Raw genomic sequence first — 27520 nt, forward strand, 5'->3', positions numbered from 1 at the left:
CAGATGGCGGTTTAGGATTGCTGCTCTTCTCTCAAGGCGCGGTACCGTTCGCACGGCCAATTTTCAATATTAAAATACGCACGCTATTAAAACGATAATCGATTTAATGTTTCGGGAAGGTGATAATCGATTCGGCGATGTTCGTTAGAGGTGAGTGCCTTGTGTTTTTGCCCTGTTTTTGTGCGGTGGGGAAGGGAGACGGAGCACAGATTAAAGATGGTGGACACAGACAGTGAAGGCTGGTTGGTTGGGGGATGGGCGTTAGCGGCTAACGGAGAGGTGAATGTGCTTTCTCTCTCTTCCTCAGTTACACTGTAGCCTAGCGGAGTCATTAGCTTGCGAAGCTAGCACCCACAATTTCGGGCAAGACAACTTGCTTAGAGGGGGGCAAGTGGTTGTCGCAAGCGCCGACTCGTTTTAGCCCCCAAATGTCCACCCGGCTCTTGAGTTTTGGCTTGTCAACAAATAAAGAGCCATGCGGTGTGACGTGTTTTCTTGCTCTTTTGCGAGGCGAGGAAATCGGAGCATCACCTCCTCTGGTTTGCACAGCCGTGTTATGACCGCACGTTACAGCATCGCTCTGCTTACATTTGTCATCAACGCAAAAAAAAAAAAAAAAAATTTGCCACGTTGTTGACTTTTGTCATCAACCCCTAGCAGTTTAGCTTTGTTTTTTGCACACTCTAAAGATATGTACAATGAGAAGACATGTCCCTAGTAGCTACTTTTTTCCCCTCTTGTGTCAACATCAGCACCCCCCAGCTCCCTCCTTGTCTTCAAGTTTTCAGAGTAGTGGGGACTTTTCACACACGGCTATAATGAACGTGTTGCTTTTTTTTTTTTTTTTAACGACTGACAGCACGCAGATGCTTTTAATGCAAGTATGGACTCCGTGCATGTTGAATAACGCTATTATGGCGCTTCTTTTCCCCCTTCCCGCCCCCCTTCTGTGCGGGAAGCAGGCAACACTGAGCGGGGAAACATGAGTCACATTAGGGGGGATGGGCTCCACCAGCAGCTCTGCACCTCCCCTCTCACACTGACCTATGTACAGCTGCCCTGTGCAGCCTTGTTGGGGATAGTTGATGGTGGGTCAGAGGTGTTGCATAACTGCTTTGTTTACAGTCTGCCATGTGATTTCTTTCATGCAGGCTGTCATGGATTGCTATATGCAGCCCAACTTACCTTCCATTAAGCAATGCATTTTGAAACATTGTGAGCATTGCATTTTGCATGTGTTGATGAATATGTATGATTAGCTCTTTATATATAGTTGTATTCCTGTTGAGCTGTTGACAAATAGCCAGAGTGTTACCTGCAAATTCAAACATTTGAATTAATTACTTTTTTAAATTAGCAACCATATTCTGAAAGCACAGGTAAAATGTTGCATCGTCAGTAATTGTGAGGGATAACCAGTTTCTTAGCAGAGTTTAATAATATAGGGGTGTATGTCATGGTATATTTCATTTTATATATCACATATAAATTATCCTGCACCATCAATTGAGACATTTTTAATTGATGAAATAAGCAGAAATGAATCAATTTTTTTGTTAAACCAGTAATTTATTACCCGATGAATTGAATACTTAATGAAACAATCATATACAAATTTGGTATTTCCATAAACTGCTCATTCATTAGCAATATTGGCCAAAATAGTTAATACACCCAGAGATCTTGGAGACAAAGGGACAGCTACAAACAATATGGCAAGCTCTTTGATAATTGGCACATTTATATTGTACATTTATATTGAGTCTTACAGGTGGTTCCAGTTAATAAGTTGAAGTGAATGTGATTTTTAGTGTATTTTTAAACTTCCTCTTACAGTCCGTCCTGTGCAGCAGGGAAACTACTTTTTGTCATGAACAACACAACAGGTCCTGTTTTATTGCTAACTTTCAACCAGTCTTCCCATACATAACATTTATTTGGGCGGCCTTTCTTGATCAGATGTTTAGATTGAAATGCAGTTCTATTCGGGAAATGTTAGAGTAGACCTCCCTCAGATAACACTGGTTAACTGAAGATACTCTGGAGTACTGTTTCACTGTATCATCAGAATCCTTTGGTGTGATGTGCATCGTGTCATTTCAGATCTCTCACTCAGACTGTGACTCTTGCCCCTCTTAAGAGTCTCAACAGACCCCATGTTTTGTTATGTCAGAGTTATATTACAGACATCCACCATTAAGGAACACACACACACACAGCTTGTTTGGCTCCCACATATAGCTACGTTGATAGGAACGTATGGAGTTGATCTGATGCAGAACTAAAGTGCTTTGGCTTGTATTGATGAAATAACCATTTGGACGTTACAAATGGTTTCATCCGTGAAGAAGAAAACAGTCCACAGAGTTTTCATTTGATAAATATTCAGTTATACACCAGGCCGTCTTTGCCTTGGGGGTCGAACAGTTTGAAACTGCCATACGGTGGCATTTCTTTTCAAAGGTGTCTGATGTGAGGAACATGTCATGGCATAAACCTTTAGAGAACACTGAGGGTTAACAGAAATGGTGAATAATCCCTCCTCCTTCCTCTGCCCCTTGGATTGCTTGGCTCTTCCCTTAATACGCCTATAAAGGAGTGAGAGTCACATAATGGTTCCTATTAGTATCACATATACTGTAGTTTGTTGTCATTTTAAAGCTAATAATGGGCAGTAAAATACATCTAATGGGTATTTGTTTTGAGGATAATTGTTTTCAGCAGTCTTCTGTTGAGAAAAGCAAATGGTTGTTCATATGTTGCAAAGAAAAAACACTTTACAAACCCTACTGAAAGCAATATATTGTCTTAATGTCGTACTTATTTTAAACATAAAGGTATAAATAGTATTGTTTAAGACAATGAATCAATGAATTGGGCCTTCTAGCAGTCACTAAGCTGGAGGCTCTCACTGCTTTTTGTTCGAGCCGCATGCTTTTAATGATACAGCTCAGGAGATTATGTCGAGTGCTTGACATTTGTCAGAGCCTATTACACGGTGACCTCGATTCAAGATGTTGGCTTTAGAAAGAACCACAGTTCTTATTCCCATTGTCGTCCAGCCGTTGCTGGTTTTCAGCACAGTCAGAGGAATGTCAAAGAAAAAAAACAAATATTGCTGCCATCTGCCCTCGTTAGTCTGTTTACATTTCTGTGTATTACACCATGAAGCATATATTTAATCACAAGAGCAGCACTTCTTCATGCATTTTGACAGACCACAAGCGTATGCATTTAACACCTTATTTTCTCAGTGAAGTGACTGTGCTGCAGTAGTGTGATTACTATGTGAAAGCCCAGAAGCCTGTTCATGTCGATATGCAAACAGACCTGCTTTCTAAAATAGAGTTGTCACCCTTTGCAGAAGCCTGATTTAAGGCTTTTCCTTGTGATGTGGTTTCCTGTTGTATAATTAGTTGCATTGCTCTGGTGTCAGACTTGTTGTCTGTCACTTTGTTGGGAATGAGATTGCTGTAAAGCCAAGCTTAATTTGTTTACTTAAGTGTTGACCGTTGAGATGCGGTCCAGCAGTAGTTCTGAGCATTTTCTCCTAATTTTTAAATAAATGTAAGCCTTTAAGTCTGCGCCAATAAAGAAGCAGCATCGTAGGCAAAATAAACGCACAACAACACAAACACACACAACACAAACATTGCATTGTTGCAATAAAATCATTGAAAATTGCACGTTTGAAAGCTGGATAAATGAAATTGTTGACCCAACTCTTCTCTTCACAGTTTCATAGTGTTACTTGCAGATTAATTGGCAACACACTCGCAATATTATTTCATCGCAGCCTCATTACACAAGCATTAGACTGACGTCACCCTTAGATTCTGACCTTTTTAAATCCATTACTCTTACTCTTACACAGATAACTCAGGCACCATTAAGTTAGATATTGATCGTTTGGAAGCCAACGTGTGAAGAGCTGCTGCTCGTGGATAACTTTCATTAACTATGAGAAGTGCACATATGGGAATAAGATTTGTTGCAATATTGTCACTGTTTTGTAATATACAATGCCATTAATTGTTCATACACAATGCAGAACAGAAGTTGTCAGGGTAGCAGCATATAAAACAAACGTGGTAATAATCACAGTTTTCAGTACGAGCCGATGACAACAGCATGTGCACTGATGTAGATGTTTAACACGCGTATCAAAAGTGATCACAGGGATTTCCTGCCACACCACAAGAGCTCCTATTGTGAGTGCTCATGCATGCTGGCTGTGCTCTACACATGGGTGGGGCTCATCATTCACCACATGGCTAAAACCACCAGTGGGGTTATAATGCAAAAAAAAATATGACGAAGCAGAGTAAGTTGGAAATTGCAAGGCTGGTCTGGAAAGTAGAAATTGTGACATAACTTGACAACAACCTTAAATACATCTGTTGTCGGGGTGTTTGTTGAAGTAATGAGCCGTCAGGTCGAGCCGTAATGAGACTAGAGGTGCGTCATGTGGTTTGTGTTTTGTTCTAGAGGTTTGTTATCTCTCTCCAAGGTATTCCTACACGGCTCACTGGTTTCTAGGCTGAGACAGCTGCTTTTACCCGTTTGCTGATGCAGCCAAGTTACCGAATGGCAGAGGCTTACTAGTCAAGACTGGAAAAACAATACCGAGGCTTTACTTCACATTGTAAAGACACTTCTTTTTCAGCCCGCTGCCTACATTTAAAAAAAACAAACAAACATACTGCTACTTAGTTGCAATTATGAGTCTTATGTCCAGCTCTACTACATTTATAACACTGCAAATGTAAATACTAATCCAGTCTGTTTTATAGTTGTTGTTGTTGTTTTTTAAACAAAGCCCCCCCACTGTAGCTGACCAGACTCCTCTGGCCTTGAAAATGTGTGTTTAGCAAGATCTCACTGAACAGACGTGGAAAGTAACACTTAAATTAAATGTCTTTTTGTCTGCTGCAGCTTACATATCTGCTCTGTAAACCCCTTTTCCTGTGTTCTCCTTTGAGGAAAAGAAAATACATTTATATTTTATAATGTTTTGGTGTCATGAAAGGCTACATGGCTAATTAGCTGCTCAGCTGCAGCACATTTAACAGTATATGTATCAGAAAATGTCACGTCTGTCCTCATGGATGCTGGTGTCGTCCATATTCTTCAATACTACATGTCATTGACAGACAACACGCTGTCTGTCAATGACATGTAGTAGCTCACTGTAGGCTACAGTGAGAGTTTGTTTAAGTTGTCTCGTTCACTACAGTGTAACCGCCTTCACACACCATGGGCAGTTATTTTTCTTAGAATTTAATAATATAATATAATTAGATTAATTCGCATTTAAGTATTTTTTTTCTAACTGTTCTTTTGTTAAAGTACTGTCACACGGGATGTGATTATTATACTGCGGATAAAATAATTTTTTTTGGTTCACTTAACATTTTGCTAAAAAGGACAGTTAATCAAATAGCTTACAGTAGCTTAGGCTATACAGCAATTTACCACAGACAGATGTTGCCAGATGCTGCTCTGGTTCAACCTTTTATTGAAAAAATGCTGCAACTGTCGCAAAGTTCTTATTGCTGCTGGTATGAATAGTTTTGATGCCAAATATTTGCAGCTGAGTAATTCCCAGTTATGTATTGGTCACACCCCAAATGTGTAAAGGCCTTAAGGCTGTATCCTTACTGACACTACTCACATACAAATGAATGAATGGAAGGAGTGATGGATTTTTTTTGCATATTCATAGATACTTGATTTTTCCATTAGGGAAATTACAAGTTATTATAAGAAAACCAAATTAGGCACAACTTATTTTTTCCAGTATTTGTATGTCTCATAGAACATGTATGGAGGATATCCTTAGGTTTGGTTAATGCAGTCTTGTATTTAAGTCATGGAGTTGAGTATTTTCTACCGTTGCCTTTGTACTTGTAGAATCCTAAAATGAGTCATAGAGCTCAATGGGATGTAAATCCATGGTAAGGCAATGAAAAAATAAACAAGAAGTTATGTGAAAGTGATTTCTGATAATGTGTTAATTCACCTTGTTGACTGCCACCATGAAAAACGTTCCTCTCACTGGCAGCATAACAAGTGAAACATTGTTTTCATCACTTAAAAACATCCAAAGCTCATGGTACTCATCATGAAAACACTGCTTTAATTAGCCCACTTGCATCACAAATGTGATGCTATTTCTGGAAGTGTTTTACATTAAAACAGTTGGAATTAAACAGCTAGTATTTTATGAAAATAATGAACAAAATGGATAGCCAAATGATTGGAAATAGTGTATTTTGGCATTCATTGGAAAAAAAGGTCCAGACCCCGACTTTATCACAGGATGTTTTCTGATGGATGTCTTTGTTTGGCTGTTAGGACAGTGAGGAAGTGTTTTAGGATTGTCCGCTCCGTTCATACTGACAGCAGCTCGTTTCTTTTTACATCAGCGCTGTAAAGTGGAGCTTTGTAGACTGGAACACCTTATTAAATACTGAGCCTCAGACAGACGGCTCAGAGAAAAGACTGCCACTGGGGCTTCACTCACACTGAGAGAGTTTAAGGTGGCGTGAGCAGTAAGCCTTTGTGTGAAGTACACACTCTGTACAAACCTTTATTTTAAGTGTTTAATAATGTCTTTGTTAACAACTATAACTCCTCCTGTGAGGCATCCATAAGTGGATGCTGGTGTATAAACAAATAACTAATGCCAGTTAAACACAGTTGTAAAGGAAATGTTACCATAGGAGAAGTTATAGTTGCTGATGAATACATAAATACATGTGTTAAACATGTCCTAAATGAATACAACTGGAATAAAGTGTGTTGTAAACCCCTTATGACATGTTTATGTAGCTTATAAAGTACAGTAGACATGTAAAGATATTTGAGATTAATGCACACGAGAAATAGAAATGATAAAATGAGATAATATAAAAGAACAATAATATAGACAAAAGACAATAGCAAATAAAAGAAATGGCATGGAATAAAAACATGAATAATTAAATAAAAGAAATAATGGCTACAAAACATTTTAATCCAAAACTAGGCTAAACGGGATTGACACTTTCAGCTGCTTTCGAGTCCTGTGGCTCGAAGACTAAAAACTCAAATCTAGCTCAACAAACACTGTTCATTCTTCAGTTTCCTGATTCCTGGATGGAAAGAATTTATTTTGGCCAACAGTAAGGCAGTGAAGGGAAAGTCCTGGATTAGCATAGACATCGTTTGAGATGTGGACTGTATATCTGTCTCCTCGAGGAGTGCAGTCTTGTTTTTATGAATGTAAAAGAGAGTTTATGATACATTATGGGTCTCTTTTGGAGGCATTAAAGAGTAGCCTCCAGTTGATTGCAGACTCTCAAAGGGTTGACGTCTGGGGGATAAGAAAATTAAGGGTTTTCACTCATTATTTTATGATTTACGTACGTTCATAGCAGCCAGATCTAAATTTGGCTGCAAAATCCTTTCAGTGTCATTTACACATGCGAGGTTAACCAACCTTCAAGCAACAGCAAACAGCACCTCCTCAACATCGGGCCGTGGCAGCGTGTGTCTCGGCGGTCAGTGTTATTTGTACACACACTCTTTACTTAATATTGATTCGCCGGCCCGTGCCAAGTTAATTCTACCGCCGCACAGAGTGGAAGTGAAGTGGTTGAAAAAAAAAATACAAAACATTTCAGCAAAGTGAGCTACTAGATGGGGCTTCCTGATTTAGAAACTGCAAATGTGCTAAGTATTTATTTGTTTTTTTTACCAACAAATTGATAGACTCATAAAAGAGTCTCTGCATACAAGTGGAGGTCTTGAAAAAGGACTCATGGGTAGAAAGTGGATGCTGTGTCATGGAGTGGACATGTTTTCGTGGGTTTCACATTGAGGTCTGCTCTAAGTGGAGATGTGGCCGGATAGACACTACGCCGCCCTGAGACATCATTTCTTTGTATCACTCATACCCCATCTGCTCTTTGGGCCCGTGTGGAGGGGATTAAGGGGTTTCCCTGCCTGCACTGGCGGACTCCAACAGATTATTTACCCATGAACCTCTTTCCTTATTCCCCGCTGACTGCATATTATCCTGGCAGCATTATCCAGTATCCGACAAACCTTCCTTAGACTTTAGGCAGTTGTAGTCAAGGTTAGACCATCCTTGTGTGAACACCATGGATAGTGGCTGATGGACTAATGTGATTCATCGTCAAACCGCATGCACTACTATTGGGATTTTATTGATTTGATTTAGTGAGAGGTAAAGACATTCATGTACCGCAAATGATATAAACTGGAAGATTGTTTCGCTTTTTGACAGTTTATTATCAGTTTTCTTGTGAATGATGGTACGTGTAGCCTCGATTATTCATTTAGTCTATTGAATGTCAAATAACTAGAAAAATGCCCATTAACAGTTCTGAGGAGACACGTGGCATCTTGAAATGTCTTCAACAGCAGTCCAAAAAAATGTCAGTTATTAAATAACACAAAACACAGACGCAAAATGGTACAAAACCAAAGATATTCAGTTTACTATCGCATCAAATAAACCATACGCGTTATATATTTATGTTTTATAAATGGCAGAAGTGAGGAAACAATTATCAAAACATTTCCTGCAGCCGTACTAATAGCTTTATAAAACTTGTCTGTGTTGTGTGTGGTCTGAAATGCTCAAACAGTCGACAGAAGAGAGGCTCGTCTCAACACATTAATGAATGCACCGCTCACTATGAATCCAGCATTCTGCTGCTGTGTTTTTTTTTTAGTGTTGTTCTTGCCATTTGTGTCATGACACCTGGCTGGGATTTACATACATACATCCACCACCTCCTTGAAGCACAGCTCTGAACCAGTCAGAGCTCGCTCTCAGCACTTTGTGTTTTTTTGCTTTGACATCTGCCGGCTCCGATTAGCAGGCTTCTCTCGCTCTCGTGAAAATCTTTGACATGCCGCTAGACCATTAGGAAGTAATTATGGGTGTTAGGAGTAACAGCCTCTGGGTCTGCGTTTATGAGTGTGTGTGTCCCCCGTCTTCTCCCCCCCCCCTCGTTCTCTCCCCCTCTATTAGAAGTGAATATGAGGCAGACTGAAAATGTGGGCCAAGGTGAGAGAGGGAGCCCAGACAGATGAGAGGAAAACAAATGAGTCTCCTTTTCTTTCTCCTTCTCCTGCTGCTCTCCCCCTCTGTGCTGCTGTCACACTTTCTCCCCCGCTTTACCCCTCACCCACCACCACCACCACCTCTTCTTGCGGCTCCATTTTGCAGCGGAGCAGGCAGCCATTGCACAGCGACAGGAGAGAGGAACATTGTTTGTTCGCTGCCTTTATCCGTCTCTCTTTTTTATGCGTTGCCCTTTTTTCTCTCTCACAATCTAATTGTCCTTTATTCACACGGGTAGTTCTCAGGAGATGAGGAGGGGGAATCTATTTTTCAACACAGATCTTATCAGTTTGTGCAGGCCCCCCCCCCTCCTTCTCTCCTCTATGCTAAGATCAGGCTTTGTGTGCTGCAGAGTTCGAGCATACTGTAGTTTGTGGCAATAACAGATGGCTGTGTGTGTGTGTGTGTGTGTGTGTGTGTGTGTGTGTGTGTGTGTGGGGGGGGGGGGGGGGGGGGGGCATGACTATGTGTCACACTCTGTATCGGATGGGTAATCTCCCGTGTGACAATCATAATCTGGTTAAACCAGACGGCCACAGTCGGCCTCAAGGCTGTTCCACATTGTTGTGAGGCCGAGGCTCTTTGGTCTCAGTGTGTATGGAGGCTGGCAGCATGATGAAGTGCAATTATTGTCTTGGTGGTGCAGCTCGTAGCAGCGGCCCAGAGGGACCGATTGTGGTTCAAGCTCACAAGTCAGGCTCTGGTTGGCCTTCATTGTGTAGAGGTTTGAGAACTCGCTGATTCTTTTTATTCTTTCTTTGTAGTAGTTTAGAGTCTTGTGAAATACCCGCTATTTGTTTTGACTTAGACTTTAAGTCAGGACTTGAGGTTCCGCACTCTTTGGAAGGAAGCGATTAAATAATCCAGAGGTGGGAAGCTTTTTCTCACACCTCAGTTCATCACATGTGATCAAAATGTTTTTTTTGTTCACTAGAGCTGCAAAGTGATTGTTTTAATTATCTGCTGATTAATTTCTCAGTTCATTGCTTGGTCCACAAGACGTTAAAGACAAGAAACACTTTTAATCACAATTTCTATCAGTCCAAGATGACATATTTAAAGGGCTATAAGCTAATGTCAGAAAGGAGCTTTTAGCAGTTAAAGAGCCAGATATGTTCCTCAGCAGATGGAGGAGGCTAAAACAAAGTGAATGTTGTATTCCTCAGATAATATGAACGATAATGTTGCTCCATATCTGTTGCATGTGTTAATAGTCGACTCATATAAACTTCATATGAAGAAACTATTATCCATATTGGATAACCTGGATCACCCTCTCCACCATCTACTGCAGGGACAGCGGAGCACTTTCTCCAACAGACAGAATGTTCTCCTGTATCTGTCACAAGGACAGATACAGGAGAACATTCTTGCCCTCTGCTATAACACTATAATAAATCACCTCTGGCCAGATCATCCTTCAAATGACTATAACACCGCTACGCTGCTGTTGCTGCTGTTGGCGATGTTTTGCACTACTGTTTGGTTTTGTTTTCCTACTTACTGTAGTTAATTTAATACCATTTTATTTTATTGTATATACTGTGTATTTATATTCATTTTTTATTTAAATTGAATAGGTTCTGCTCTGTTATGTTATTGTATTGTATATATTGTGCATTTTCCATACTTAATATTTTTATTTAATTCTGTTTACTTCGTTTGCTGCTGCTACAGACAAATTTCCCCCTGGGGATAAATAAAGTATCTATCTATCTATCTCTATCTATATAGTGATAGTATATCAATACAATATCTGCTGCCCCCGAGAAATCCATTATTGCAGCGTTAAATTGCTTTTGACAACAGTCCAAACCCCAAATGTATGCAGTTTACTATCATATGAGACAAAGAAAACAGCATATTATCACAATTGAGAAGTTGGAATTTATGACATATTTGCGTAAAAACAGTTCCAATTAATTGTCTGACGATCAACTAATCAATAAAAAAAAAAATCTGACTGCCGAGTATAAAATTACCCAAATCGTTGGCACAATAACCGTAGTAACATTTGGAACAGCTTACTTAATCAGACACTTTAAAACTGTAATTGATTCCCATGGATGCTGCTTAGCACAGTCCTGCTAATAACGGAGCTAACGGCTAATGTCCACTGAGGTTGCATTGACTTACATTATCTGTTCGAGCTCTATTCAGTAAATATAGTTACAGTACTAACATCTAAGCAGATTAGGATTCATAATTAGAACTACTAATGGCAACAATCATTTTTAATCAAAACATGTAAAAAGAATATTTATAAAATCATTTATTTTTTAATCGTTTGATTTGCCTGTTATAATGCAAATTTCCACTACAGATGGCTTAACAGTGTCAAAAGAAAACATTTAGAATTTTTGAAAATTGGCTTCTAAGTCTGGTGCACTTCCTGTGGTTTTGTTTTTGAATTGTGCAGAAGTGAAGGGCACATAATTATGGTTTGTCTGGGGTTATACAGATTTTGACACTATTGCCATTTTAATGTGAGTTGGCAGGTATTGAATTAGATTGAAATGCATTGTCGGATCAAAATTGGAGCTGTTCTGTATTCGACAGGACTTTATTTACCAAAGAATCCTGGAGATAACGTATGCGAGGCGTCATGCAGTTTAGGTTGAGAAGTGCTTATGAATTACAGCCTTTGCTAGTATGTGTCCTGATGTATGCCTTTGGTCTGCTGAGTTACAAACACACCTGAACTTCCTGTTTGTTGGTGTTGGCGTACAGATCGTGCAGGTCACTGCCTGCTGTAGTCGTGTCAGACTGTTTGAGAAACCAGTTTTCTGTGAACCACAGGATCATCTGTATCTGGTTATTCACAATAGCTCGGGTGCATGTCAACATACCCTCCTATCTGATGCAGCAGAGATCGTGACTGAAACATTTTCAGTAGAAAACATATCTGGTGCTCAACATGACGAGCGGAGAGGCCTGGGATGAAATATGAAATATTTAAATTCACCATGTTTTACTAGTTGCATGGACCTTGTTGGCCTAGAATGTTAAAACTGAGCAGCTCATTCAGAGTTGAACTGCTGACTGGATGTTGGCCTCTCGCCATCGTGTTTCATGGAAGAGAAAAGTCCCAAAGATTGAACAGTTTTCCTCGAGTGGTTTGTGATTACAGGCATTCTACTATTTAATTTAATTATAGAGGTACATTGTCAGTTACAAGTTGCTATTAACTGTGAGTGCTTCTCCCTTAATTATATTTGCATAGCAGCTCACAGCTTCTCACTCTTACAGGCATAATGCATACGGCCTTGGCCGGATCGTTGAATTTAATCCATAATATCCATTCTGAGCGGAGCTGTGAGAAGCCCTCAGAAGAATCAGTTTTAAGGTTGTCGGTTTGTGATGGCTTTTTGCACATAAACTCGATTCATTTAAGTTCTGTCACTGGCACAGACACATCTTTGTTTCCATAGGCAGCTTGTTTTTTTTAATCAACGATCAGCTATTCCACGTTTTCTTAGAAATGATTCAAATGCCCATGACTAGAGTTGGTTATTAGACATCAGTCATTTTCTTTCTACCAAATCGTGTCTGTAAAGTATCAGACTGAATTATTGATAAGATGATTTTAGATATATTCTTCATTCTTAGATAGTTTGTCTTTGTTGATGAATAAATGTTTGATCAGATAAAGTTAAATGTTTTTCCTGTAGTCTTATTTGATTGTCAAGTAGTAGATAAAGCAGATAAAAGTTCACTGTAAGACACACATTATTAGTTGTTTGTTAGCTTTGCTGAATTTTGTGAGCAAGAGATGTGTACATTTGTTAATTTTATACTTGTACTTCATTTAAAAAAAATAATTGGTGAGATGTATCAGAATTTTGAAGAATCAATAAGAAAATCACAGTGTGTGACTTGAAATAAATCACAAACAATTAACAGTTAACAGAAGTAATTATCAGATTACGCTGTGAGGAAAACTGGTTTTCCTGAATTGTTTTCCGCCTCAGAAGAACAACAAATGCAGCTGTCTGACTTGATCGCAGGCTATTTGTCTTACTTTGAGCTCCTGTGATGTACTTTACAACATGCACTGAAGATGTCTGGAGGGCTGCTGGTTTATACATTCACACACAGATTCTTTTCAAGGTTTTTCTCCTTCTGGCATTTGTAGGAAATCGGCTAATTCAGCTCTGCCAGACCTCATCACTCAATCCACTCTGCTTATGAACTGCTTTTCTCTTCTAACTCAACACACGGACACGACACTGTCAGAGGGGTTAAAAGCATAGAAAGAGGCATTGGCTGAGTTCTTGGTGCTTGCAGGACTCTGTCACTTTGACCTGCAGTCTGGAGGATTGGCCCTCTCATTTCCCAGTCATGGGATGATCCCACAGGCCAGCAGGTCTACCAGGATCCAAGTTAATTGGATCCATTTAAATCCATCCGGGTTAAACGAGTCCGCCGCCCTCGACACTGCTGCAGTAATCTTTGGGGATGAACCATAGACGAGTGAAGAGCAGAGACGCCTCCCTCTGTCTCTCTCGTCGTTACAACGTCGTTAACGCGTTCATAAAGCGTGGTGGTAAAAGTACATCGAGGAGACCGCAGTCTGCCGGAGAGGGCGGGAGATAACGCAGCGTGATTTACACTGACTGATAACAGCCGAGGCCCATGTGGGTCAAATTCGAAAGCGTCAAAACAAATCAGTTTTGAGAAAATAATGACTTCATTTTAGGTCTGTACTGGGGATGTTGCTACAGAAACCAATCTTGTAAGGACGAGTGCTTCGCAGGGGTTTGTGCTGACAAAACGTTCGATAAATTTTTTAAATAATTGGGCCGAGTTATTGCACGGACCACTTTTGAATGTAGCCACACAGAACGAGAGAGAGAGTGTGAAAGTTAATCCACTTCAGCCTGAGCTCGATGTAACATCAGTTCAGCAAGTCAGCAGCTCTAGTGTGAAGAGACCGGAGAGATGAAGTGAAGCAGCTTCAGCTTGTTTCTGTCAATTAGAGCTCTGCAGAGCGGTACATATGCTGAGCCTATATGGCGGTAATATTTAAAGAGACAATAATATCTTCCCAGTGTCTTCCAGTTAATATTTGCTTCAGTCTTGCTTCCTTCAGGGTAACTCATTTAACTTTATATCTGAATATTTGTTCGGAGTCATCCCCCTATATAGCTTCTTTATGTCACATTACCCTTTTTAGCCGTCTGTCTGAAGAGCTGAGGAGATAATAATGAGGGAACTCACTGTTATCTGTGTGTCTCTGCACTCTTTACTCAAGAGGCTCTGAAGAGTACAATTATTTTGCAGACATGTTGAGCATTATGATGCATGGTATTGTGGTAGAAGGCATAATGGGAAATGCTTCTTATTTGTGTGGAAATGTATTATTTTTTTGTTTTTTTTATACATTGCCTAAGCATCTGGTAAACTCTTAAATGAATAAATATGGAGCTTAAGATAGCGCTTTCTGTTTGGCACTCGGGTTGAGTAATTGTCCTTTTTCACTCTGCTGCCAAGGGAACCACAGATAGTTTTTAAATAATCATTAACTATTTTTTGACTGTTGAGGCCATTAAGTTCATTCCTGGAGAAGTCCTGACATTTGAGATTACTCCCATTTTACCCAGCTGCTTTGAATCTTGGGATACATTTCATGTAAATTTGGCAAAGTGATCATGACTTTCTTCCAGAAGCGTATTTAAACACAATACTCGTCCTGTATGTCTCTACAAAACTTGATTTGTTAGTCGATGTACTTTTTCCTGCATTCGTAATGAACTCGGTGGGAATCCTCTTGACGCTCAGTCCTCTCGTGGAGCCTGAATCTCTTTGTGCTTCCACCAGCACCACACTTTGATGTTACCTACCTGAGGGGACATGTATGCTGGATAAAACATGCTTATTATGTATGGTGGCTTAATTACAATAAAGACATTGACGTGTAAACAGTCGGTGACTGTGTCTCAGAACACACTGCGAGCCGTCTTCTGTGTGTGGCTTTCACAGGGAATCAAATTAATATTACTCAGTGGATTTTACGGGGTACATCAATCTCTGATGGGCGTCTTGAGTTGTTTGTATTTCCATAGTATATGGAAAGTAATTTCCATATAAATGACCACTGTATTATACAAGGCTTTCTTTTCTTCTCCAAAATAATTCCTTGAGTTCATCTTTCCCATTATTTGTTGTGTTTTTGCTCTACTTTGTTCAATCATAATCCAATATATATATATAAAAGTACATATTCCTGTCATAGGTAGCCCCAGTGGGAAGTGTTAATATTCAGCTCTACTCACCAGCTTACAGTATCACCACCGTCTCTTATCCTGAAGTATTGACTGTGGAGACAGAAATAGCACTTCTCGATTGGCTGTATTGATAGCAACACATGCAGAAGGACATGTATAGTATCTGAGTCCCTCCTGGTGTTGTTGGTGGTGAATCCAGTCTTGTGTTTATCCATCTCAAAACGCTGCACAATTGTAGTCCACGGTGTTTGAAACGGGCGCACTTCCACTCCGTCTCCAGAGATGATGGCCAATTATAGCAGAGGCAGTTCAGGTGATAGTTGTCAGAAGAAGGTGTGTTTGTGTGTCAGCTGGGTTTTCAGGGACAAAAATATTTGCATGACCCGATCTTTTGCAGTGTAATGCAAGTGAAAGCAATCATCCCCTTTTCATAGTTTCCACCTGTTAAATCACCTCTGTGGTGCTTTAAAAGCTTTGAATAATTAAAGGGAAATATTGCATAATACCAAGCAAGACTCGGTGACGATGTTTACATGCACTGAATATACCGTATTTTGCTCTATTTCCGAAGAAGACAATATTCCTAATAATTCTCCTAAAACCCAGAATAATATCGGCAAATCGCACATGTCTTTATCGGAAAATGCTCCATTCAGAAAAAGGGCTTGATTCCAAATATCCAAACAGAATATGATGTTGACATGATCCCATATAAAATTCTGAATATTCTCCTATTCAGAATAATAGTGGAATATGAGTGCACATATGTAGTCAAAGTCAGAGATGTCCTTTAAGTGTTGTATGTCAGGTCTGCATGTCTGCACATTTATTATCATGTCATATTAGAATAATGAAGGGTTTATATGAAAAGTGTTGCGCCCCCACGGCTACTTGCTTCCACCTCACTGAAGTACAAGTGATGTTGAATCACTGCCAGCGGCTGCGTTGACACTGCACTCTCTAGTCTCACCGTAGAAGCAGGGAGGGGGTTTCCTTTTGGACATCAGTGAAATAACGCACCATAATAAGCTGAAGGCTATTTTGTGACCATTATTTTGTTGCCATAATGGTGTAGCTGTTCTTTCAGTTTAGAGCTGTTAAGATGTTTTTGTAAAGGGTGTTAATGAAAGTGTCTCATGCTCGTGTTAATTGGTTTGAGATTGCTGTTGTTTCTATTTTTGCCTCGAGGCCAGGGTAGTATTTTAAACCATTATTCTATTCTACAGTCTATAATCAGCTCAGTGATGCAGACTGATGACATACGTTTGGAAATTGTTTTGCCTGCTAGCAAATTTGTCTAAGGAGGCTATTGCTCTGCAGTCATTCTATAGCCAAAAGTTTCTTTATTCACCCTCTTAATAGTGACACTGATGAGGAGGGGTAACCTCCCACTGGGAATGACTTTGCAAACTTTTTCTCCTTCCGGTGGCATCCATCGAGCCTGTTCACTTAGCCACAGATACACCCTGATGTGAGGCAGAAGCACTGCTTTGAAAACAGTGCTGTGTTGATGAGGGCTGTAGTTTTAAGCTACTGACGAAATGGTGACATACATTCCAGGAAGGCTGGTTTGATGGATTTAAAACTAAAGAAAAATATTAAAATGGCCATTATTTTATCCTCTTGTCACGACAATCACGAGGTAAACAGTGGAAATATTTAAAAGACGGATGCTGTTACGTTGTGTAGTTTAGCTTTAGGTTCAACTTTTCTTCTGGACAACCCTGTTGTTTTTCTTCCATGAATGAGGGGGCTGTGTTGTTTTGTGTTGTTTTTCTTCTGCCTGCATGTGGCCTTTGGGAAACTAACATGTGATAAGGAGGGGGGGGGCGTTGTTTAACTGTTCTGAAGGACGACACTGCGCTGTTTTTTGATTGGACCGTTGATCTGAAAAGTCAGCTGTTCATATACTAATAAATTCATGCTTCTTACCCGTCTATCTCCTCCACGGGTTACGTTACTACGCTCTTTTAGCTAGCTATGGGACGAACATACGTGGTCATCAACAGAGTGAGAAACTTATCAGAAAATAACTTTTTAATAACAAACCCCTCCTTCCCCTGTAGTCCCCACTGTCTCCACTCAGCCAATCAAATACGCCGTCACCGCCGGGCTTATGACCCACACCGGTTGCGATAGCAACGCCGGCCTGCCTCCCAGAGAACATGTCATGCATGTTAAGTGGTTCTCAGATGCTCGTTGTCTCTCTGCCTCTCTCTCAAGTAGAGACACACACACACACACACACACACACACACACACACACACACACACACACACACACACACACCAGAGATAGTTAACACAACTGTGAGCTTGAGTGGCTGCAGGTACACGCTGAATATCTTATCAAATGAATTTCTTACAACTCGTAGAGCAAAGTGCTACATGACGCTTTTGTGTATAAAGTCCAACTCAACTGCTTAACATCCGTGTGTGTGTAGATTTGGTTTACCTGGTGTATTAAACCTGCACACACTCCAAACAGGGGATCCGTCATTACAGTTTATACAGCTATTAGTTCTTAATGTTCCCCATAAACCGGGCGTAATTTCTGTCGGCATGCTCTCTCTCTTTTTTTAAGTGGCCACATTAAGTTTTATTGCTATAACTGGGCTGTAATTAATTTGATATACTTAAGAATTATTAGGTTCAGCCCAGGTGAAGTTTCTGAACAGTTTTATTCAAAATCAAGCTTCCCTGATTCTCTTTTACGCCCCTTTTGAGATGTTTGAGACACAAATATAGTCTGTCGCACCACCTGGAATGACTGTCGAATAGATAATAGAGAAGCTGCCCAAGCAGCTACCAGCAGTACAACTGTCTAAACTCCTCCTGTATTTACGATTGCAAGTTTATTAGAGTTACTTCGTCAACATTTATTTCAGTGCAGGACAAGCTATTAGCCCTGTCTTCTACTGTGCTATTTAATAGTTAACTTTCCTTCCTTTCATCATTATTAAATGCTGTATTTCAAGACATTTGGGACATCCACGCTGTGCTGTGTATTGAGCAACTGTGGTCAGAGCCCACTGTGTAGGAGCTGCTCGAGTGGTTTCACTATGACAGGATGAATTGGTAGAAAAGGGTTTCCTAAACGATGTTTAATATTGCTTTGCTGGCTCTCACAAACCGCAACAAGCACTTCTTACGTGGATGCTTTATTTCCTCTTTTCTCCCTTGCAGTTTTTAAACTGGTCTACTATATAAAGTTCCACACTGCATACAGTGGATCAGTACCAGTGAATCAGACAACACGTGAAGTAACTGACATTCTATTATCTTAAAGTAAACTACACATTTAGAGTAAAAATGCACTATTTCTGAAGTATTAAATTCAGAAATACTATTTCCACAGAAGGCTTGATTTCTCAGCCTTCTGTGGTTGTAAATATGTAAACCCTTTTGGTTTTATCTCTAAGCTGTACGACCACACAACTCCGTTTAACCGTGATCCTGCACCCCCATCACTAGACTTTTTGTCTGCAACAAAGTCCTGAAAATTTGAATAAATCAATCAGTTTGTTCCTAATGACTTCATGTACTAAACTGAGTGAACAGGAAATGGGCTTTTTAATGTATAATTAATTATTATTCTTGGGCGGTAAGTAACTGTCTGTTTTCATTGGAGTAAATGTCACTGAGAAAGGGCCAGAGAGCTGCTCAGTACAGTCGGCAGCTTCTATCCCATCCTCTAAAATCGAGAGACACACTGCAAATTATTCATAGCCTCCTGTTGAGGCTGCTACAATCGCTCGCTCTCTCTCTCTCTCTCTCTCTCTCTCTCTCTCTCTCTCTCTCTCTCTCTCTCTCTCTCTCTCTCTCTCTCTCTCTCTCTCTCTCTCTGAAAAATACAGAAAGCCAATGTGTGTTGAGGATTATTTAGTTGTTGGTCGATAACGGGTCAGACAGACTCCCAGCTTTCACACACACTTCGTCTTCCTCTGAGGAGCAGACATAACTCAAGAGTTGATTTCAAGTGAAGTCGGCTTCTGTTCCCTTTGGAGAGAGATAATCTGATGATGAAAGGGACACAGAGGCATGTTGGGGTAAAAGAAATGAGACTGTGGAGTCCTGAGGGATGACGGTGGATGTGGAGGGTTAGCAGGTCAGCAAGTTGCACAACTGTGGCTTTTATCCACTTACTGCCCTACTTTTTGTGATTGCTTATTATGAATTGGTTGTAAAGTAGCACTGATTACCGGTTATGAGTGTTTCAAGCAGTTGGAGGAGCAATATCATCTCACTGTCTATATCTATCTTGATTATTTTCAGCGACAGCAAGCTCTGGGGAACAACTCGCCAATTAAAATCCTTGATAAAGATGATTAGACAAAGACTAAATGAGGTGATGATTCATTAACACCGGTGTCTTTGGTCAGTTACAACCAGTTTTACAGTCATTTAACGTTTTACCATCATAGTTGGCTTTTGACAGGAATCTGTGCAGAACCTCAGGCGTTTCGTAGGTGTCCCCGTCTCCACGTTGTTTACCTTTTTACTGTAGTTTTTTTATTCTGTGTTTTTGTTGTATTTGTGCCCCTGGCTTTAGTGGGTGGACAGAACAGATGAGGGTAAAGAGTCTCCCCAGGCTACCTATTCACATGCACCATGGTTTCTGTAAAACCGGTCCCTTAAGGACTATTGTTACATGATTTTTAGCACGAGTGTGATTTATAAGTGTGTGTGTGTGTGTGTGTGTGTGTGTGTGTGTGTGTGTGTGTGTGTGTGTGTGTGTGTGTGTGTGTGTGTGTATATGATGTTTATATTAATAGCTTTCCTACAATGTTATTATATATATTTTATAGTAAGAAATTTAAATATATAACTATTAAATCTTTCAATATCCTTTAGTTATGATTCTCGTAATCCATTTATTCCATTGTGACAAATATCCTTATCCCAGCATCAAAATTAAGTTTTTCACATAAGTCCAAATCCTTTTAAATTGAACTGATTTACAGCATAGTGTGAGCTATGTTAGTCTTGGAAGTTTTCAGTTTATTTACCTAGATTTCAGCCTTTGCACTCCCATTTAGTTCATGTGTGCAGAACGACATCTTTGGGTTACATTATATAGACTTTAAACAGCAGGTGGATCTTTATTGTGGCATTATGCATTAACATTTCAGCCCCGTCCGTCCAGGTGATTTGAATGCTGTTGCATAGACGTCCAGGATCCTTTCCTTCATCATTTATATGTGCAGCCATGTCAGCAGTATCGCGCCTTCACATTCTTTTTGTAGGTTTAATGTCTGTGCAGCCGGAATATCAAGTGTCAGAATCGATTAGAAGCTCATACGTATGCAAGCGGGTCAAATCCCGGCCATTAACACCCTGCTGCCTCTGTGGGCTCTGCCTATTGAAGTTTGAGCTTGGAAGTAGGGCAACTTGTGATTTTATTAAATATTATTATAACCAACGAAACGGTATTACCGACTTCACTTTGTCAACTAAAAATAGACTGAAGTCATTTACTCACAGTCTGGTGCAGAAGACAACCTGTCTGTGTGAGAGGGCAGAGAAGTGTGTGTGTGTGTGTGTGTGTGTGTGTGTGTGTGTGTGTGTGTGTGTGTGTGTGTGTGTGTGTGTGCGCGCACGCGCGCGCATGCCAGCCATTCATTCCTCAGTACAAACACTGTGTTGAAGATCGTATTTAAATACACACTCTCTTAGCCTGCCCCCTACTGTTGCCCAGACCTACTTTCAAACACACACGTATACACTCACACACACTCTGGGGAGAATACACCCTTTAAAACACGTTGCAGGTGAACAGAAGTGGACTGGCACTGAGCTGGGAGCTAAATGAGTGTCAGGTGATTTTCTCTTGACCCACTTTCCTCAGTTAAAACTCAATTAAGCACTTTGGAGATCGACTTTGGCCATAGGACTTTGTGGATCGTACTGCCTCTTGTGGCCGAGTGCGGCACTGCTCCTCCTCTGCTCTTTGCCCTTATTAGAATATGAACAGGTAAATAACTAATGTTCAACCTTAATTTAGCTGCCAGTCTTCTGACTGAGAGTCTTCACTCTGGCTGCAAGGCATTGTGGGATTGTTTAATTGAGTGTACATTATTTGTGGCACCTTAGAATTTTCACAACTCTGGAAAGGATTTCTTAAAAATCATATTTATTACCAGCTTTAGTCTAAAGTGTATGAGTATGTTTCACTGTTTTTTACTACATCATAGCACCTCTCTGCCTTCTGTACAATTCAACTTTCACACAGTTAAAAACTAATGTCACTGTAAGCCAACCGTACTCGCTATTAAATAAAATAAAGCCCACTTGGTTTAAGCACTATGGTGAATTTCTACCACTTTTCAGTGGTGTTTCTGAAAATGTTTTAACAACACCCCTGTGTTCAAATCCTCACCACACGTCCCACAATATTTTGCTGTTGTAGTTCTCAACGTGTCCAGTTGGTGTCCTCCTCTCCCCATTTCTACTTCCACATCCTGAGTGAAAGCTTGAACCGTCCCTCTACTTTCAGGGACAATTTTTTACAACCGTGACACTTTGGGCACTGAGCTGTGACACTTCATGTAAACTGTCCGATGTTTAACTAATGTTTGAACCCATATAGAACAGTTATTTGTCACGGTTTCATTTAATAAATTATACTTTTAAGCGATCACTTTATTACCTCTTTGACACCTTCCCTTTAAGACCTAAATCTTGTGTTTATGTGCGCGTGCTTAACTATTGCACATTTATATCTGCAACAGAGCACCTGTATAATGTATTGTTACCGGTGTCACAGGGATGCTTTAATAATACTTTTCTCTGTTTGTTTTTTCCAGTAGCTGAAGAGAGTTAAGAGCCAGCGAGTTGAACGCAGTCCGTCCTGGAGCCCGTCCTCCCAGCCCTTCCAGAACTTGTCCCCCCCAAACTGAGTTTCTTTCTTGCGCCTCCATCTTTGGCCCCGAAACACACTCGGTCCTGAAGACGCACATAAACGGAGTCACACACCTCAACGCCAGCCATACTTACCAGGATGATCACCTCGGAGCTCCCCGTCCTACAGTAAGTGAAACACACAACTGAGAGAAAAAGAAAGTTGCAGTACTGTAGTAAAAGCTTCAAAATACTTCCAAAGTTGTGCTCTTTGTACTTTTGTACTGTAGATAGAAGTAACCGGTAACCCCTCTGTTTCCCTCAATGAAACTTGTACCTAAACCTTTGTTTAAAACTTGTCAATAACTCACATTTGTGTCTACATAAATACATCACAGAAAGAAGCACTTGGGTTTGCTTTGCACAGTTTCAGTTTTGTGCAGAGTGTTATCCGTCGTTTGCTCTGTGGAAGAATACAATCCTTTTAAATGCATAAGGGGTCTTATGTGTTTTCCTCTCAGGGACTCTTCCAATGAGTCTGGGGCAACAGACGCCGTGGCTTTAAGTATGAGCATTGCTGAGATGGAAGATCCAGAGGTGAAAGGCAAGAAGAAGAGAGGGAGGCCTGGAAAACAAGCCCCGGTATGAGTCTGTTTGTTTCTGTTTCTGTGTGTCTGGGTGTTTGGAGGTCTTTGTTTCCTCCCTGTGTTACTGACGTCTCCGTCCCCTTCAGGCGTCCAATAAGAAGCCGAGGAAGTCACCGGCGGACAAGGCCGTGGGCGTAGCAAGAGGTCGAGGGAAAGCCAACGGCGTGGCTCAACATAACGGAGACGGTGGAGACCCCGTCACCCTGTTCGAGGTGGTCAAACTGGGCAAGAGTGCCATGCAGGTGGGTGACTGTAGTGTGTCCATACATTCAAAATATAAGCTTTGCAATATGCATTATTCAATCAAATATATTCAATTGTGTGTGTGTGTGTGTGTGTGTGTGTGTGTGTGTGTGTGTGTGTGTGTGTACACAGTCTGTAGTGGATGAGTGGATTGAGTCGTATAAACAGGACAGAGACTTGGCGCTGCTGGATCTCATCAATTTTTTCATCCAGTGTTCAGGATGCAAAGGTGAGACGAGTGAAACTACTGCAATGTGGTGTAACCACAACAATCAAAACAAAATCTGAATCTGATTTAAATCCCGTCATCGTTGTTCTGTGACCAGGCACTGTGAGGATTGAGATGTTCAGGAACATGCAGAATGCAGAGATCATCCGCAAGATGACCGAAGAGTTTGATGAGGTCAGTGTCTGCTTTATTTATCAGCAGGCAAATATGTTTTGCCCGTCTAAAGAAGCTGTGTTTCAGTTTGAAGTCCGTCTGATCGCTATGTTTCTGTCCACAGGACAGCGGGGATTATCCTCTCACCATGCCGGGGCCCTTGTGGAAGAAGTTCCGCTACAACTTCTGCGAGTTCATCAGCGTTTTGATCCGTCAGTGTCAGTACAGCATCATCTACGACGAGTACATGATGGACACGGTGATCTCCCTCCTCACCGGGCTGTCGGACTCTCAAGTGCGAGCCTTCAGACACACCTCCACGTTAGCGGGTAACGACACCAGCTTTATGGGCACTGCAACAACCCTCACCATTACTATAAGATGTCTTTGTACTGCACATCAATGACAGCACCAGTCGTGTTTTAGTTTTTGGAGCGCTACATCTTACAAGTAGCAGGTAATGGCATTTAAACGCGTATTTATTACTGAGCCTATAATGTGGCCTTTTTGTCTGTGCGTAGCGATGAAGCTGATGACGGCTCTGGTGAACGTGGCGCTGAACCTGAGCATTCACCAGGACAACACCCAGAGGCAGTACGAGGCCGAGAGGAACAAGATTGCCGGCAAACGAGCCAATGAGAAGCTGGAGCTGCTGCTACAGAAGAGGAAGGAGGTGGGCTGATATAAAATACCAGAATCTGGAACTTTTTATGCAGAACTTTTAACGCATAGAGCTGATATTATTGAGTATTGTATGTTCTTTTCATTAGGAATAATAGCTGTTTTCTCTGCTTAGCTTGTCGGGATATTCCACTATGTATCAAAATGTTTGACAATATGTTCGGTCTTGACTAAAACTTTGTGTTTTTCTCTTTGCAGCTTCAAGAAAACCAAGATGAAATAGAGAATATGATGAACTCCATCTTCAAGGGAATCTTTGTGCATCGCTACAGGTACAAGTTTGTTTATATAGCACATTTTATACAACAGGCGTAGAGTCAGTGTGCTTCAAAATACAAACCATAAAAATAAGATCATACATAATATGGTATTACAATAAAAAGGGGGTAAGATGGTATTAATAGTATCACTATTATTAAAAAGGAAATAATAATAGTACTGATTTTAAAATAAGAGTTTTATTTTCTAGGGATGCCATCGCTGAAATCCGAGCCATCTGTATTGAGGAGATCGGAGTGTGGATGAAGATGTACAGCGATGCTTTTCTTAACGATAGTTACCTGAAATATGTCGGTTGGACACTACACGATCGGGTAAGCACACCAACGTCCCACCACCCGACTGTTGTGTTGTTGTTTCTCTCACATTTCTTCAAGACTTGTTTGATCTTTTTCTTCATCTTCTGGTGCACCACTGCTGATTAAATGGTGTTTACACAAACCTTTAGTGCCACCAGAGCCTGTTTTTAACTGCCTCTTTCTTCTCTCTCTCTCTCTCGCTCTCTCCAGCAAGGAGAGGTGCGTCTGAAGTGCCTGAAGGCTCTGCAGAACCTGTACACAAACCGAGAACTGTTCCCCAAGTTAGAGCTGTTCACCAACCGCTTCAAGGTAACACCAGCAAGGATGGAAATATGAATCGTGACCGCTTTAATTCCTTAGACTTTACGATTTCTGTTGCATTTCTGCTTATTTATTGCAGCTCTTTCCCCATTGAATTCTATCTGTTTTGACAGGACCGTATTGTATCGATGACGCTGGATAAGGAGTATGACGTGGCTGTGGAGGCCATCAGACTGGTCACTCTCATCCTGCAGTGAGTAACTTCAATGCTTTTCTCGAGTCAGGTAACTTGGAATGAACATCACGCTTTGGCCCACAAAGATCCCTTCATACATGTAATACTTGTAGTTCCATGTAACTCTTGTTTTCCAACTGAACAAAGTCGAAAATTGTCTAACATTCATATTTTTGATTCTCATACTCTTTCATTTTTACTGAGGAGACACTGAGGTTGTTTTTGAATGTTTGTGTTGAGTGTGACTGGTTTTGATGATCTGTTCCAGGGGCAGTGAAGACGCCTTATCCAATGAGGACTGTGAGAACGTTTACCACCTAGTTTACTCGGCCCATCGTCCAGTGGCAGTTGCTGCAGGAGAGTTCCTGCACAGAAAGTAAGTCCAGTGTTGCCCGGACCTTATTTGTCAGTTGTTTTGACTGACTTTTATTAGCGTCTCTCGTTTTTTTTTGGTTTTTTTTCAAACCCTGCTTCCATCTCTCTCTGTCTCTCTCGCTCTGTCAGATTGTTCAGTCGTCATGACCCACAGGCAGAAGAAGCGCTGGCTAAGCGCCGAGGCAGGAGCAGTCCCAATGGAAATCTCATTCGCATGCTGGTGCTGTTCTTTCTGGAGAGTGAGGTAACACATGATTCAGCACATGTCAAATTATACATACATAAGAACCTGTTGGGGTATTGTGAAAATATTGTCACCATATTCGTGGTGGATTAAAAGTTGTGGATTTCAGAGGTATAAGATTTCACAAAGTGTCTTTCTGTGTGCGTAGCTACACGAGCATGCAGCCTACCTGGTGGACTCGTTGTGGGAAAGCTCTCAGGAGCTGCTGAAAGACTGGGAGTGTATGACTGAACTTCTGACGGAGGAGCCTGTGCAGGGGGAGGAGGGTAAGACGCACACACTGATCTTGATCTCTCTCTCGCTACGCCTATGACATACTTCACATCAAGCACATCGCAGCCAAAAACAAGCTAGAAGAGATGATGTCAGGAAATGTTGTTCATTGAAACCCCCTCTCTCTGCCTTTCTCTTTTGTCCCCATATTTGTTTCTCTCTCCCCATCTTTGTGTCTGTCTCTTTCTCTAGTGTTGTCAGACAGACAGGAGAGCGCTCTGATAGAGCTGATGGTGTGCACCATCCGACAGGCAGCAGAGGCACACCCACCTGTTGGCAGAGGCACCGGCAAAAGGGTTGGTCAAGTATACACGCGCACACACACACACACACACACACACACACACACACGATACGTTCAGCATTTACTTTGAGTTTAGTTGAAGGTGAGACTGATGTGATGAGAGAGCAGGTGTGAATGCTGTTATCTTTGTGGAGAGAGCCAATCTGTCTCAATTTAGATGTGGAAGCTGCACATTAACAACTTTCCAGGTCATAATGCGATGACAGAATATTCCATCTAACCCAAAAGCACAGTTTTATTCCCCTTTCTTCTGCCTTTATATTTTTTATTTTTTAAACCTACTACATTTCACCTTGAGTTGTGTGTCTGCTTGTCCAGGTGCTGACAGCGAAGGAGAGGAAGACCCAGATAGATGATAAGAACAAACTGACGGAGCACTTCATCATGGCTCTGCCGATGCTGCTGTCCAAGGTAAGACCTTCCTGAAAGCCAGCCTGCAGTCTGCACAGGGCCAGCTGATTAATGAGGGGGCCGGGTGACTGATCTGTTTGTCGAAACTATTGATCGGGGTGTTACTTTTATAGTCTGGAGAAGTGTTATTGAAAATGTGCCACTCTGGACAAGTGTGCTGGCCAAATATTTAAATGTAATTGACCGTTTTACTAACGGGAAACAGAAACAAAGTTGATTGATAGGTCTGTCTTTCTCTCTTTTGGGCCTCTGTATGCGTGCTTTCTTTCTGTATGCCACGAGTCTTCTTTATCTGATTCCCACCTCTCCTGCTCCTCGACCACAGTACCAGGCCGACTCGGAGAAGGTAGCCAACTTGCTGCAGATCCCTCAGTTCTTCGACCTGGACGTGTACAGCGCCGGGCGCATGGAGAAGCACCTGGACGCCTTGCTGAAGCAGATCCGGCTGGTTGTGGAGAAGCACATTGAGATGGACGTGCTCGAGGCCTGCAGTAAGACCTACAGCATCCTCTGCTCCGAAGAGTACACCATCATGAACCGCGTGGACATCGCCCGCTCGCAGCTCATCGACGAGATGACGGATCGCTTTGCGCACTCTGTCGAAGAGCTGCTTCAGGAGGTATATATACGACTGGATAAGCGTGCGGGTGTATTTGTGATGAGGTGTCCTAGTGGTTGAG

At 41.2% G+C, this 27520-nt stretch overlaps 1 protein-coding gene across 2 annotated transcripts in view; it reads left to right on the forward strand.

Moving 5' to 3' along the window:
* The window catches only part of stag1a (STAG1 cohesin complex component a), a 34149-nt gene continuing 6629 nt past the window's right edge, over nt 1-27520 (forward strand). Inside the window, exons 1-18 of one of the 2 annotated variants that reach the window (XM_068702350.1) lie at nt 1-150; nt 22173-22395; nt 22728-22848; nt 22940-23095; nt 23229-23325; nt 23423-23499; nt 23603-23807; nt 24000-24151; nt 24358-24431; nt 24629-24752; nt 24948-25046; nt 25172-25251; nt 25502-25609; nt 25738-25852; nt 26001-26118; nt 26318-26421; nt 26748-26840; nt 27166-27459. In XM_068702350.1, coding sequence (XP_068558451.1) covers nt 22367-22395; nt 22728-22848; nt 22940-23095; nt 23229-23325; nt 23423-23499; nt 23603-23807; nt 24000-24151; nt 24358-24431; nt 24629-24752; nt 24948-25046; nt 25172-25251; nt 25502-25609; nt 25738-25852; nt 26001-26118; nt 26318-26421; nt 26748-26840; nt 27166-27459 — 2046 coding nt within the window. In that variant the 5' untranslated portion in view covers nt 1-150; nt 22173-22366. The remainder of the gene's footprint in view (nt 151-22172; nt 22396-22727; nt 22849-22939; nt 23096-23228; nt 23326-23422; nt 23500-23602; nt 23808-23999; nt 24152-24357; nt 24432-24628; nt 24753-24947; nt 25047-25171; nt 25252-25501; nt 25610-25737; nt 25853-26000; nt 26119-26317; nt 26422-26747; nt 26841-27165; nt 27460-27520) is intronic. The other variant, XM_068702351.1, reaches the window with a different exon arrangement.

This window comes from Cebidichthys violaceus, unplaced genomic scaffold (assembly GCF_023349555.1).
Source record: "Cebidichthys violaceus isolate CVI_PGR_0920_01 unplaced genomic scaffold, fCebVio1.0.p SCAF_83, whole genome shotgun sequence".
In the NCBI taxonomy this organism is placed as follows: Eukaryota; Metazoa; Chordata; class Actinopteri; order Perciformes; family Stichaeidae; genus Cebidichthys; species Cebidichthys violaceus.